A 14,065-nucleotide genomic window follows, 5' to 3' on the forward strand; every position below is an offset into this window, starting at 1 on the left:
TTATATTAAAATCTATCTTATACTTTGAATGGATCTTTTAACCAACAATGATTTTATAACACACACATTGGTTATTTGCAAAACATGTGTTGACACATTTCATTATATAACCTTAAAAAAAAAATCACATTCACTAATGTCATGATTAAGGAAAAGTCTAAATATTGGGAAGCTGCCAAACCTTCAGTGGCAGATACAAGTTTTCCAAAATTACAACGTTTGTTCCAAAGCTCAAAGGTAATCATTTGCTAAAAATATTATCAGTCGTTTTCCTTAAAGTAATAGACTTACTCCATTTTCAAGAAAATGTTTGCCAATAACCATAGTTTGTCATTCTCTCAAGGAAAAATGACATTTAATTTAAAAAGTGACTATTTTTTAACCTCAACTTAAATGACAGATGAATGTTTTTCCCGGAGACTATCAGGAACAGAAGTGCTTTATTCCCATTTCATCACACACAAAATTAAAAGACATGAACTCAAGCATTGAAATGAAATAAACAAACTGTACTGGTTTCATTAAGGATTGTTTTTAAAAGGTGAAACTGGCCTTTAATTTCATTTTGAGCACATGACAGTGGAGAATACAATGACTGGAAGAGTCTGGTGCCACTGCCTGAAATTCTGCTAAGACCCCCACTGCTGTTTTTGTACCATATGATATCAACGCAGTGAAAAAGAAAAATAACGTTGTAGTAATTAGTGTACCATAATTTTGATCTCACAAAGCTACTGAAGGAAGAAAGCTCCACAGGCAACACATTGTGAACTTGGCCCTAGATAGGGCTTAAAGACTACAGCCTGTGGTCAGCTATAGATGGTTCCCATGTATTTGTAACACTGAAACTAATGAGGATACACTAATTTCCAAATCTTTATCTTAACTTGGAAGTAAGACATGCTCATGATAAAATGTGCTTAAACGGCCTTCGAACACACTTACCACAGATGCTAAACCAAGGGTGGTCAGAATTTTTCCATAATGGACCAAATCATAAATATCGTAGACTTGCAGGCCACATGTGGCCCCTGTCACACATGCTGCTTTGCTGTTGTTGTTTTGTCACAACCTTAAAAAACCTAAGAGCCATTCCAGGTTGGGCAGAACTGTGCCCATGGATTGGAGTTTATCTGCCCTTGCTCTATCCCATAGTTCTTTAACTAGGCTTGCACTAAGCAGAATAACCATTTACTGTCTAAACCAGGACACTCTAAAGGGGAAACATGCTATTATAATCGTTACAAAATAAAGAAAGCATTATCAATAAAAAAAAAAGTAGTACTGCTAATGGGCATTTTTTCTTTTGGGGTGATGAAGGCATCCTTAAGACAGTGGTAATGACTAAACAACTCTGAATATGCCCAAACCACCCGATTTTATACTTTAATATAGTAAGTGATATAGTATTTCAATGATCTCAAAGGTGTTATGTTTTCAAAAATCTGAATCTAAAAAATAAGTTGTAAACTTATATCACTAAATGACAAAAACCATTGTAGCAAAAATAAATGCATTTCTAAGCAGAACTGCTCTATCTTGTCACTTATTCTACCGCATTTACAAGTTCCCTTTTCCCACTGCTCTACCAAGGAAGCGCTGGCCTTATGCTTCAAGGTCACTGAGAAAGCAGCCAGGGCTCCTGGACAACCAGCTGGTATAACAAGTAACTGCAGAGTCTCATACTCCCTTCAACCACCACAGGATTAGAAGGAGTTGACTGTCCCTAGCAACTCTTCTCCAAGCACACTTTATCAGCAAGCACCCGACTTCCTGCCCTTGAAATGAAGCTCTAAGAATAGGGAAAAGAGAGAGAGTCTTTTAGAGTCAACTGTGTAAAATCGTCAATGACACAATCCCAGATGACACCATGGGAGAAGTTGGGAATACAAAGCTAGGTCTACCAAACCCATGCCGACTTATTTCACCATAGCTATTAGTGGTAATAGTTCACTTATTAAAACTCTAAGTAAAATACCAAACCACAGTCAATATCAATGGCAGAACAGCAGACAATCACTGGAACTGACCCAGGAAAACTAAGATGTATGGTAACTCTCAACACCCTGAACAGTTTCCCAACAGACACACCCACCAGTTAAATTAAACTGCTTCATTACGATAAAATCTCCATGAAAATGCATTTTTAAATGCATGATCTTTTTCATCCCACATCTTCCATTACAGACTTAACATTACATGGCTGGGTGTGCTGGCTCAAACCTGTAATCCCTGCACATTGGGAAGCCAAGGCAGGAGACCTGCTTTAGCCCAGCAGTTTGAGACCAGCCTGGACAACACAGTGAGACCCCCCAAACTATGACGTAAAAAATTTTTTTAAAAAGAGACTTAACACTACCATTCAGTTTTGTGAAATCTATCCCATCAGGAAATTGAATAATCATTATCGACAGTATAACCTATGAGAAAACTCATAGTTGAAATTTCTTCACGGTTACTTTGTGTTTTCCCATACAAGTGAAAGAAATGTAAAATATTTATTCCAAGAACTATGTTAATTACCATCAAGTACTTTTTATAATTACACACAAAACAAAACCCTTGGAGTTGTGTTTCCATGCGTGCTGTTCCTATCATGTAGTAAAAACAAATGTCAAAGAAAGGATTTTCTTCTTAATTAAACCACTACTTACTGCTCACTTCCCAGGGAAAATTCATGGCATTTATTTAATCATTCTGTGCAAACAATGTACTTATACCACATATATAATACTGGCCCAGTTTTGTTCAAATACAAGTTCTCATTCTAATAACACATTTTAAAAATTTACTGCTCAAAATCATTCCATTCCTCATGTTACTTATCCTCCATATATGCCCCTTTTCTACTATGCTGCCCAGTCCAGGTGATTTCACCTAATTTTCTTCACATTCACCAAAACGATGTAATTGCAATATCTGTGTGTGTAGGACTTTCTGGATCTTCTTCAAAAAGGCTTCAGTAAAAGGAGAAAATAAAGAACAAAGGATAAATATCCCTGTCCCTAGATGGCTTCATTCTATCCTTTTCACAACTTAGGAGATTATTTGAACAAGAACCGAAATTGCTCGTTTTAAATCAGAAAGCTTGACAATACGATGGCAATACAAACTTACCAGCAACCATACAGACACCAAGAAGAGCCCATCACAACCCCTGGGGTGTGCCTGGACCATCCTTCCTCTCTGAAGCCCCGTCCAGTATTCTTCAGCTCCCAAGTTCAGTGTTTGCGGAGCCTCACAGCCTTCCAAGAACCTGACTCCCTGTGAGGTCACACTGCTATGACCTCACATTCTCAGCTGAGTGTTCATTGTTTGGGTTTTTGTAATGTTTTTACAGTTCTAATAAAAACAGGAGCCAGAACACAAGGGCCACTGTCTATCAAGAACATAAGAAACAGTGAGCCCAGTCTCGCTCACACTTGATAAAGCCGACTCAGCGATCCCTCTCAGAGGGGATAACACCCCATTTTGTTTCCTTGAATACACAAGGCATGGCAGCTCTAGTCTGTTGAGCATTAGATGTTTTCTACAGTTTGGATTTTCTCTTTTCTATAGTTCAGTATTATTTTCCCTATTTTTCTTGATCAAATCACTTGACAACCTAGTAAGATTGTAAATAAATAAATCCCTACCAGTCACTTAAATGTGTAAGAGACTTCCCCAAAAGCTTCTCCCTGTGTTCCAGAAAATGCTTTCCTGGGGCCTTTACTTCTGACCTCCAAGTGAACATGGTAATATTCTCTCATCAAAACACTCCATCATCAAATGAAGGACCAGATCATTGAGTCTGATCACCAGGCCTTCTCACAACCTTTTGAATCATACTAAGATTGGCAGATTTTCCAAATAAAAACAGGGTACCCAATTAAATTTGAATTTCACATCAAAAAACAGTGTCTACTATAAGTATGTCCCAAATACTGCACGGAACATACTTATACTAAAATATTATTCATGTTTATCTGAAATTCAACTTTAACTAGGCATCTTATATTTTATTTGACAAAACTTCCTGAAATGTTTTTTTCTAAACTTTATTTAAAGAATAAGTTCCAATAATGGTGTTCCATGATTGTCAACTGGTAGCTTATTCACAATCAGAATCCTTCTCGATTTTTTCACTTGTTTCTGTGATTTTATTCCTACTATTTTTCTCCAGTTTTATCAAGACTTTGTTGCCTATAATCTACTGATTCTTCTCTAATGTCCTCTAAATACAAAAAAACACACACACACCCTCTTCTGTGTTTTCATCCTTCTCTCTTGACCTGCATGGTACCACCAATGTGATAATGTGGCCACTTTACACAAATCCTACACAAGAGCTATATTCTGTAGCATGTCCTAAGGCCCTTCCCAAGCTGACCCCAATTTCTCTTTTTGACTTGTCCTCTACTATTTCCCTCCTACTTGAGCCACACAAATACAATGCCTTTTACGTATGTTGTTCCTTTTGCTTTTTTTTTTTTTTTTTTTTTTTTTGAGACAGAGTCTCATTCTATCACCCAGGCTAGAGTGCACTGGCGTGGTCTCAGCTCACTGTAACCTCCGCCTCCCAGATTCAAGCAAATCTCCCAGCCTCAATCTCCCGAGTAGCTGGGATTACAGGCGTCTGCCACCACATCCGGCTAATTTTTGTATTTTTGTAGAGACGGGGTTTCACCATGTTGGCCAGACTGGTCTTGAATTCCTGACCTCAGGTGATCCACCCGCCTCGGCCTCCCAAAGTGCTGGGATTACAGGTGTGAGCCACTGCACCCGACCTCCCTTTGCCACTCTCATTACCCCCAACCCCACCATTCCAAATTCTGTGGACTCTTAGCGCTACCTTTTAAAAATCTCATCGGTTTCATCTACCACTGTCTTGAATTCCAGTTCGAATCCTCAACACAAGGGGCAGCTGAAGGTACTCAACAGCCGTCTGCTAAGAGAATGCAAGAACCCAGCCATCTGCCATATCTACTTCTTCCATGGTCTTCCATGCTATGCTATCAGTAATGGTATGTGGCACTAATTTTCCAATTCACTGTAGCTAATCCTGGAAAGTTCTGGAATACAACTGACATCAGTAGCATACTATTGCCTGTATAAAACAATATACTCAATAGTATGCTGTTTTACTGTCAGTTTTTCCCAGAACTTTAATAAACAGTATACTATTGCCCATTTCATACAGGCAATAGTATACTTTAATTTTAAATTTAAAAATTCTTTAAATTTTTATGTAATTGTGGTAATGAAACCAGGACCAAAAAACAAGTTAGGCTAAGGTGTCACAGCTCCCTGCACCACCCTGTATGTATAAAGTGTACCCCGAGCGTTGTACATAGAAAATAACAACAGCCACCTAAGTCGAGTTGACTTTTATACGTAAGTTAGGCAAAGGCAAATTAGAAGAATCTCAAGGAGAAGAAATGACTTCAGTTGCAAGTGGAATAAAAGGACCAGTGGGAACAACATGACCCCTTTGCCATTCTTCAGGCTGATGACACGGAAACACAGAGGACTGGAACCAACAGACAAGAGGGCCAGTACAAACGCGCAGCTTTCAGGGCTGAAAGTCAAGACTGAGTACACCATAAGCAAAAAATAAGTAAAACCCTATATCATAAATTATCTCCGAAAAGGGAAAGGAAAATCATTTTGGCCATCATTATCTATGGCATTTATTTCCTAGGCACTGTGGAGAGGGTACATCACCTAATTCTCAAAGAAACGTAAATGCGAAGTTATTCAGAACAGCCATAGCACCTGCCGTGGTGCCGTGAACCTAATAGGTTACCAATGGTTAGACACTTACTATGTGGCAGACTCTGGGCTGCCTCCTAGGGATTGAATTGTCAGTCTTATGAAACAGGCAATAGGGTAAGCCATTTTACAGATGGGAAAACTGAGGCAAGGAGCTGGACATGGTCAGTGAGACTCCAATGCTATACTACTTTTATAAGCTTCACTACTATCCATTTTGCTCCTACCAGTCATCCCCTCGTATGTCTGTCTTCATTGATTCAATGAATAAGTATTTAATTCCCTATAATGTGCCAGATATTTTAAGTGCTTGGTAGACTACAGTAACCAAAACAGAATTAAAAACTTCTACCCTGGGTGGGGAGGGGAGCTAAAAATAAATACTTATAATAAGTAAACTCTACATATTAGAAGATGACGTTTGCTCTGGAAAAAAAATAGAGCAAATAGAGAAGAGGAACCCTAAATTGGGGATGAGGGTAGAAACATTTTTCTACAAAGTGGTCATGAGATACCTCATGGAGAAGACACGAGTTGAGGAAGACGTAGAAGAGATTAGCCTTGGCACTATGATAAAATAACAGCACTCCAGGCCCAGAGAAGGCCCAGAGGCTGGAGCATGTTAGACGTGTGAGAGCAAGCAAGAACACCAGCGTGGCTGGAGCAGAGGCAGTGAACAGAGAATACCCATAGAGCAATGGGCTTGTGGGGTGGAGGTTCCCACATTTTCTCCATTCAGAGTCTTTAATGTGTAAGTTTTTTATGACACTCCAAGGCCAAAGGAAATATATTCCATTTAGTAACAGAATAATAGTGTACAAATTTATTAAGTTTGGACCCAACAATTCAGTCATTTGAAAAAATACATATAAGTTGAAAGAAATATTATTTTTATTATTAAATAACCACGATCGCTTACTAATGGATGTGTGTACCTCTGGGCCATATGACTTCCTAAATCTCCGATCAGACTGGACATTGCCACTCATTTTCTCAAAGCACTTAATTTTTATCACAACGACTGGTGAAAATCCAGCTGAAAGCTATGTCATCAAAAGGAATATAGCACAATCTGATGTTGACACTGAACTAGTCATTCACATGGTGTTTGACAGATGATGAGAGGAGCTGTGTTTCCCTTGAAATTTTAGATATCCTAAGAAACACCTGTGAGGTCACTGCAATGCCCTGGGACACCTCTGCAGAGTTTGGGAATGACTTTGTGGTTCAAAGGCCTCCTGGGCCACTATGGAGACTGGGGTTTTTGCTCCGAGTGAAATGGTTAATACTGAAGGGTTCTGAGTGAAGATCTAAGATTAATTTGTATTTTGAAAGGGTCACTCTAAGTATTGCTTTGAAAATAGACTGGAGGAGTGCAAGCAGGGTGACCAGTCAAGGGGTGCCGTATGTGTCAGGGAGGAGCTAGCTTGGGCGGGAGCAGGGGCTGTAGGTCCCGGAGGACCTGCCGACTGGTCCTTTGGGAGGCTGAGAGAAAAGTAGTTAAGTTTTAGGCCTCAGCAACTTCAACGGTGGGGTTACCATCGACCAAGTTACGAAAGACCAAAGTTAGCACAGGTTGTGGGAAAAAGAAGTTAGATTTTTGATGTATTCACCTTGAGATATCCATTAGCTATCCACGTAGGATGTGAGGACACGTGGAGATTTCAGCAAAGACACGTGCCAGGGCGCACTGCAGGCAATTCTCAGTCGCTGGCCTGCGGTGGGCCCTGGCATTCTTCTGTTTAAGGACCAAGATGATCTTAATGCACTGTCGGAGCTTTGAGTTACCCATCTAACACACGGGAAGCCACTACAGATCTAAAGAAGGGAATAATAATCAGGCCTGGGTATTGGTAAGATCAGTTTTGCTTGTCGTGTGGAGGGAAAACTGCAAGGAGACAAAACTGAAGACAGAAAAACCAGCTACAAAAGGTATCCGAATAGTATGGTCAAGTGACGAGAAACCAAACTGCGAGTCTGAGTGAATATGAAGGAAAAGCCTCCTCTGAAAGCTATTTAGAAGGTAAAATGGAAGAACAGGGTGAGTGGCTTAAGACGTGCATGGAGCTGTGTTCAGAGAGTGGGTGCAAGACTAATCCTGGTGGAAGGCGATGCCACCAAACAGGAGAATGAACACAAAAGGAAGAAGAGGGAATGGGTAACAGTGTGTGCACATGGAAAGAAACGAGCACTTGTGGAAGACCAGGAGTTTGGTTCAAAGGAACGGTAGGTACAAGGTGCCCACAGGTTAACCAGGCAGAGCTGTCTGGTAGCAAGAGCAACCATTCCCTATCTGCAAGAACTCAGTAGAGGTGAAGTAGTCACCCTTATGTTGGTGAAGGGAATCACCTGGGAGAGGCTAGAATTTGCTCAGTATGACCAAAAAGCACCAAAGTGTGCCAAAGAAATATGTCTAACAGCAGTGTATTCATTTGAATTCGACCACAGCGGAAGAATCCGGGGGTCTCTCTTCATTCGTTAAAGAAAGTCTACCTGTGAGTGTTCAGTTTGCCAGTAAGTAATGATTATTAATTTAGAAGATGCCAAAAGCACTCATCTGTTGGAGAACTCCAGTCAGACCAAGTTCAGACCAAGTTCAAACACTGGCTCCTGTGGTCACCAGCTGTGGGACGTTAGGTACGTAAGGTCATTATTCTCTGTAAACCTTAAGGTTTTTAGCTATAAAACACATAATAGTATCATATTTACAAGCTGTTATGAAGATCAGATGAGAAGATTCATGTACGATGCTTGGCACGTAAGATGTCTGGCACACGGTAAACAATAAACGTCTGCTCCTGTCACCAGATGCGTCTTCGTCACCACCACCAGCATCATTAAGGTTATGATGATGACATGAGATAATACATGACAGCACTTTATTAAATATAAATCTCCATACAAATGTTAGTTAGTGCCCACTAGGAATACTTCAGGAGAAATGCCTCAAATGAACCTGTTTTCAACATTTAACTCTTTATAAAGGAAACACACAAAACCTCATTATTATAACTCCTAACAGCTATTTCTCTGTACAGCACAGAAGACAAACTTTGGTCTTCACCAATAAAAAATTTTAGTAAAGCATCACATAAAGATTCTGCCCCCAACCCCACCCACAGCATACCTTTCAAGTCTCACTCCTTTTTCTCAGTCTTGCCTTCAGTATTCCAGCAGAGGGCACCCACGTGCAAGGCAGTGCCATGGAAACAGACCCAAACTCACCGTATGAGCGGGGAGTCTGCATTCGCTCCTGAGGCACTGGCTTCCAACATAACAACTGTACTTTTCGCCCATGAAGGGGTTCAAACATTTCTAGGGGCATGATGTGGGTTTTCACTTTCTGTTGTTTTAGTTTTTTTTTTTTTTTTTCTTCCCTATACTAAGTTGCTGCTCTTGTGGGATAGCTCTCACATGAGAATGTGATATGTGCAATATTATCAAGTCAAGGTTAATAAACCCATATTACAACCATTTCAAACGAATAATTTGCAAAGAAACTTACTGGATATCCAGCTTTAGAAATAAAAGTTTTAAAAATGATGCAAACACATGTGTACGCTCGTTATTTGCATAGAAGCTTCTTTGTGCAAAGTAGGATCAGTGAGCCCCAATTCCGGTGGACAAGAAAGGAAGAGTGACTCACTTACAGTCTAACCGACTCATTTCTCTGGAGTGTTCTTAAGATGCCATTGGACATTCTCTTCTGTCCGCATTTTTGTCAGGTTGAATTAGTATCAGTGTATATGCACTAGACATCGGAAGCTGGGCAGCAAAAGAAGATACGAAGCAGCCGGCAGAAGGTGGTCCGGGACTGGCCAGGGAAGGACTGCAGGACCTTTGACTAACTTAACTGGCAATAGATAAGAAGAAGACACTCTTTATGTGGATAAGAACTACAATTTTCATATCTTAAACAGTTTGTTTAGTGTTTATGTTAAAGAGTTGGGTAACTACACCACTAGTCCTTAGAATACTCGTTTCCTGTCTAGCACACAGGCAAAACATACTTACACATATGAATTTAGTTTGATCAAATACTCTCCTTTCTTGATTAGGTAATAAATGCTACAATTTAGCCAGGGGACATGAGAGAAGTTCTGGCCTCCCATTGCTCCCACTCCCTTTTCTCTTCTCTTCTATCTTCTGGGATACAAGAGGCTGAACAGATATTTTCTATAGTTATATTATGTCCAAATTTTACCATCTCTATAGGTACATTCTGCCCTTTCTTCAAATTCCTTTTTTTGGGGGAGTGGGGGCGGGGGGGGGGGGGATAGAGTCTCGCTCTGTCGACCCAGGCTGGAGTACAGTGGTGTGATCTCAGCTCACTGCAATCCCACCTCCAGGGTTCAAGCCATCCTCCTGCCTCAGACTCCCGAGTAGCTGGGATTACAGGTATGCACCATCACGCCTGGCTGATTTTTTTGTATTTTTAGTAGAGATGGGGTTTCACCATGTTGGCCAGGTTGGTCTCAATCTCCTGGCTTCAAGTGATCCGTCCACCTCAGCCTCCCAGAGTGCTGGGATTACAAGAGAGAGCCACTGCGCCCAGCCCCTTCAAATTCTTACGACACCTTTTCCACTGTCCTATAGCACAGGCATTGCTGTTTCTCTGTGGCGTGCTTGGAACTGCGTGTCTGTTCTGCAGTGTCCCTTTCCTGCTGACACACTCACTGAAGACATGGCCGTACAGTCGCACCTCGCACCTAACTTCTGCTTTCTTTTCATGCACACCACAAGCAGTTTCTACAACAGCAGCCTGACAACACATCCTCTCTACACTGAGTTTCCCCTAAGTGCTACCTACTACAACTACACTGAAAGCTGCTCTATGCGACTTAGGGAAGGTTTTCTTGGATTCACTTCATTTTGTGTGCAATTTTAAAAAGGAAAAAAATTAGCCCCCTGGCAAGAATACAAGCAGTAAGACCCTACCCTTAGGAAATAAAATCCTATCTCTGTCACTTCCCGCTTTCACCTCTTTAAAATATTCCAGCTCCTCTGAAGACAGATCCAAGGAGTCATCTTCATCTGTGGCTATGGGATTAAGAGGGGACTTTTCTACGCTTTACTACTCAATATGAATGAATTAGTAATAATATCAATAAATATTTTGTCTTAACATTTTTATGAAGAATTTCCGAATGTTTACTCTGCTTCCTACACTATGTTAAGCACTTTATATTAACTCAGTTAATGCCCTTGACCCTATGATAGGTACTTCCATCATTCCCATCTTACAGAAAAGGAAACTGAGGTATGGTACAGTTAAATAACTTTCCCATGACCATCCTGCCAGTAGGAGGTAAAGCTGGGACTGGAGCTCAGCACGGGCGCTTGCAGTTGTGCGTTCAGGCTCTTAACTAATATGCTATGTGGTTTTCTACGCTATATTACTATAGGTTATATTGCACGCATAACTTTGGTGTATATAGGAATAAACACTTCTACTTTTTAGAAGACATCTGTATGATTATATGTGTTTACGATGGTTGTATAATTAACTATACACAACCAAACCTGCACAAATTTTCTCTCCAATTATTCATTAAAACACCGACTATGTGCCAGCACATTTCTATGTGCTAGGGGTGCAGCCTTGCCCTTGTAGACTTTTACCTTCTAATAAGAGAGAGAAACAATAAAATACATGAAAAGTTTTCCCTCCGTTCCTACCTTTCACCCTCCCACAAATATCTGAATATGTTATGACTTACACACTGTTCCAGGTAAGTATTAGGTGTAATAAAGCATCAACAGACAAAAGTCCTTGCTTTCATGGAGTTTACATTCCGACAGTGACATTCGTAAGTGCCTCGGAGACAAATATAACCAGGTATGCAAGAGGGGAAGGAGAAGTTGCTGTTTAACTCACAGCACTCAGAAAGTACCATGTGAGTAGAAAATAGAAGTGAGGATGTGGCTTTGCAAGGTATCTTCAGATCATTTCAAACAAACGCAGGCCGGGGCAGGATGGCGTTTGGTAAGTTTCAGGGACAGCCCAGAAGAGCCTCCATGGCTGGAGAGGAGTGAGCAAGGGGAAGAGGAGTTAAAAAGGTCTCAAAGGAAGGCCTGAATTCACTTGCAATTTCAAAGTAGTCAATCACTCGGAAGCTTCAAAATTAACTGCCAATTCTCCAACATCCACGATCGGAGAAGGTACAATTTACAAACGGTTATTAGTATCATATACATACTTTAGACACAAGTTAGCTTCCAAAGTTCGTGGGCTGTTTCTCAGTTCCTCCTCTAATTCTGCAGTACCTCTCCACGACCATCCCATCATCCAAGGGTCCAGACTCCATCAATCACCTAATTCATCCTGTAGGTCATGGATTCAGAGTATCCTCTCCCCAGCACTGTGTCACCAGGGCTAGTCTGTGATTTTTCTCTGAATCCATATCTTAATGAAACTTCTATCACAGCACCTTGGACAATGGCTGGGATTTAACATATGCTCAGTACAACTGTCCTAAGTCAAATTGCAGGAAGCTTAAAGGAAAAGTCAAATGACTGTGTACTCGTCTCAATGCAGCTATCAACTTGACTGGAAGATGCCCAAAAACAATAATTCAAATGCTTTCTTTCATGAATCTGTATACAAAGCTGAATGTTTCTGAGTTGTATTATAAGCAATTACCATATTATGGAATCTAGAGACTCTGATCAGTGGAAATCATCTGCCAATGAGCTCCCTTTAAGTTGCAGATCTTTTAATGGTTATCCCTTATTGTTCCCAAATGGGGAGCAACGGGAAAAAGTGGCAAAATCAAAGTGGACAGAACGCAGGGGTGAAGAGGGGAAGGTCTTCAGCTCTTAATATCTAACCTAAGAAAATTAAAACCATGATTACTAAATAGATGATATGCCTTAGGTTTTTTGTTTCTGTTTTTGATTTTTTTGAGACTGAGTCTCACTCTGTTGCCCAGGCTGGAGTGCAGAGGCACGATCTCAGCTCACTGCAAACTGTGCCTCCCGGGTTCAAGCGATTCTCCCACCTCAGCCTCCCTAGCACAGCTGGGACTACAGGCACTCGCCACCACGCTTCACTCATTTTTTTCACTCATTTTTTTTTAGTAGAGAAGGGTTTTTGCCATGTTGGCCAGTCTGGTCTCGAACTCCTGACCTCCGGTGATCCACCCGCCTCGGCCTCCCAAAATGCTTGGATTACAGACGTGAGCCACTGCATCCGGCCTATATTAGCTTTTTGAAAGAAAAGTATCATTGTGAGTTTCGAAGCTTTGCATGCGCCTAGGCATTACTTTTAAACTAGTTTTTCTTTCTCTTCATTTATTATATTCTAAAATAGTTACCACACTTTTAGGGAGCTATACATGATCTTACTTTGCCCTTTGATTTCACACTAGCACCTCCTAAAACCAAGCTACCTGTAAGGCCAGGAGGGTGAGCCCTGTGTTCTTTAATGTGAATTAGACGTTATCTGCCTTCTACCTCGATCTCAAAGTGTTTGGTGTTTTAAGACTGAAATCATGGCACTTTGGAGGTAAAAAGTTTAGTGACATAAGCTGGAACAGATTCAGTTATTGGGCACAAGACAGGACAACCTGCTCTGCAAATAAGCTGAGAATTAAAGAGACCCAATAGACAGCAAATTTAGTGAATAATGTCCTCTCCCCCGCCGCCCCCAAAAAACGAAAGAAAGAATGAAGACTCTTTAAAATCAGATGGGAAGAAAAACATTGCATTTTCTGGCTTTCTTAAGTGTGACAAGGCCTTTACATTTATTATCTTATATTAGTGACAGTCAGAACCTCCCAGCAGATTGTTAGAGTAAATTTTAAAAAGGAATCCCCTGGACAGATGAATGGGGGCAGAGGGGTCGGGCATCCCTGTCAGGGCTCACAGGTAAACAAGCAGAATTCAGGGCATGTCAGCCTGTTACATCAAAGACCCTTCAAGTGCTCCAGAGGAATTGTGGAGTAAGCTGGACAAGCACCTACCTCTAGGCCACAAGGACTTTAGAAAGCGAGCTGCAGTGAACTGAGATCACACCACTGCACTCTAGCTGGGGCGACAGAGCGAGACTGTCTCAAAAAAAAAATAAATAAATAAAATAAAATAAAAGCAGAGAAAAGAAAGTGAGCTGCAGAACTTCCCAGCAATAGACCACCTAACGACTGTTCACATGAAAACAACTGGTGCCCAGAGACAGAACTCATGACTCTAAATCCAACACTTTTTGTCCACTGCACCATTGTCTAGAGCAGAGATGACAAGGTAAATAGCTGTTGACAAAGCTGGCCTTCCCAGAGGATAGGTTTGGTCAACAAACACCTTGACAAGTATTTTT

At 40.8% G+C, this 14,065-nt stretch overlaps 1 protein-coding gene across 7 annotated transcripts in view; it reads right to left on the minus strand.

Annotated features, from left to right (window-relative positions):
* Nucleotides 1-14,065, minus strand: part of PSD3 (pleckstrin and Sec7 domain containing 3) — a 555,746-nt gene that overhangs the window by 271,761 nt on the left and 269,920 nt on the right. Inside the window, exon 1 of one of the 7 annotated variants that reach the window (XM_073017967.1) lies at nucleotides 9,402-9,420. The exons of 5 other annotated variants lie outside the window; for them this stretch is intronic. Coding sequence is in view for 1 of the 2 variants with exons in the window: in XM_007961792.3 (XP_007959983.1) it covers nucleotides 3,118-3,149 (32 nt within the window). In the remaining variant the exon portion in view is untranslated. Of the gene's footprint in view, nucleotides 1-3,117; nucleotides 3,229-9,401; nucleotides 9,421-14,065 lie in introns of those variants that run through there. One more of the 7 variants, XM_007961792.3, reaches the window with a different exon arrangement.

This window comes from Chlorocebus sabaeus, chromosome 8, assembly GCF_047675955.1.
Source record: "Chlorocebus sabaeus isolate Y175 chromosome 8, mChlSab1.0.hap1, whole genome shotgun sequence".
Classification (NCBI taxonomy): Eukaryota; Metazoa; Chordata; class Mammalia; order Primates; family Cercopithecidae; genus Chlorocebus; species Chlorocebus sabaeus.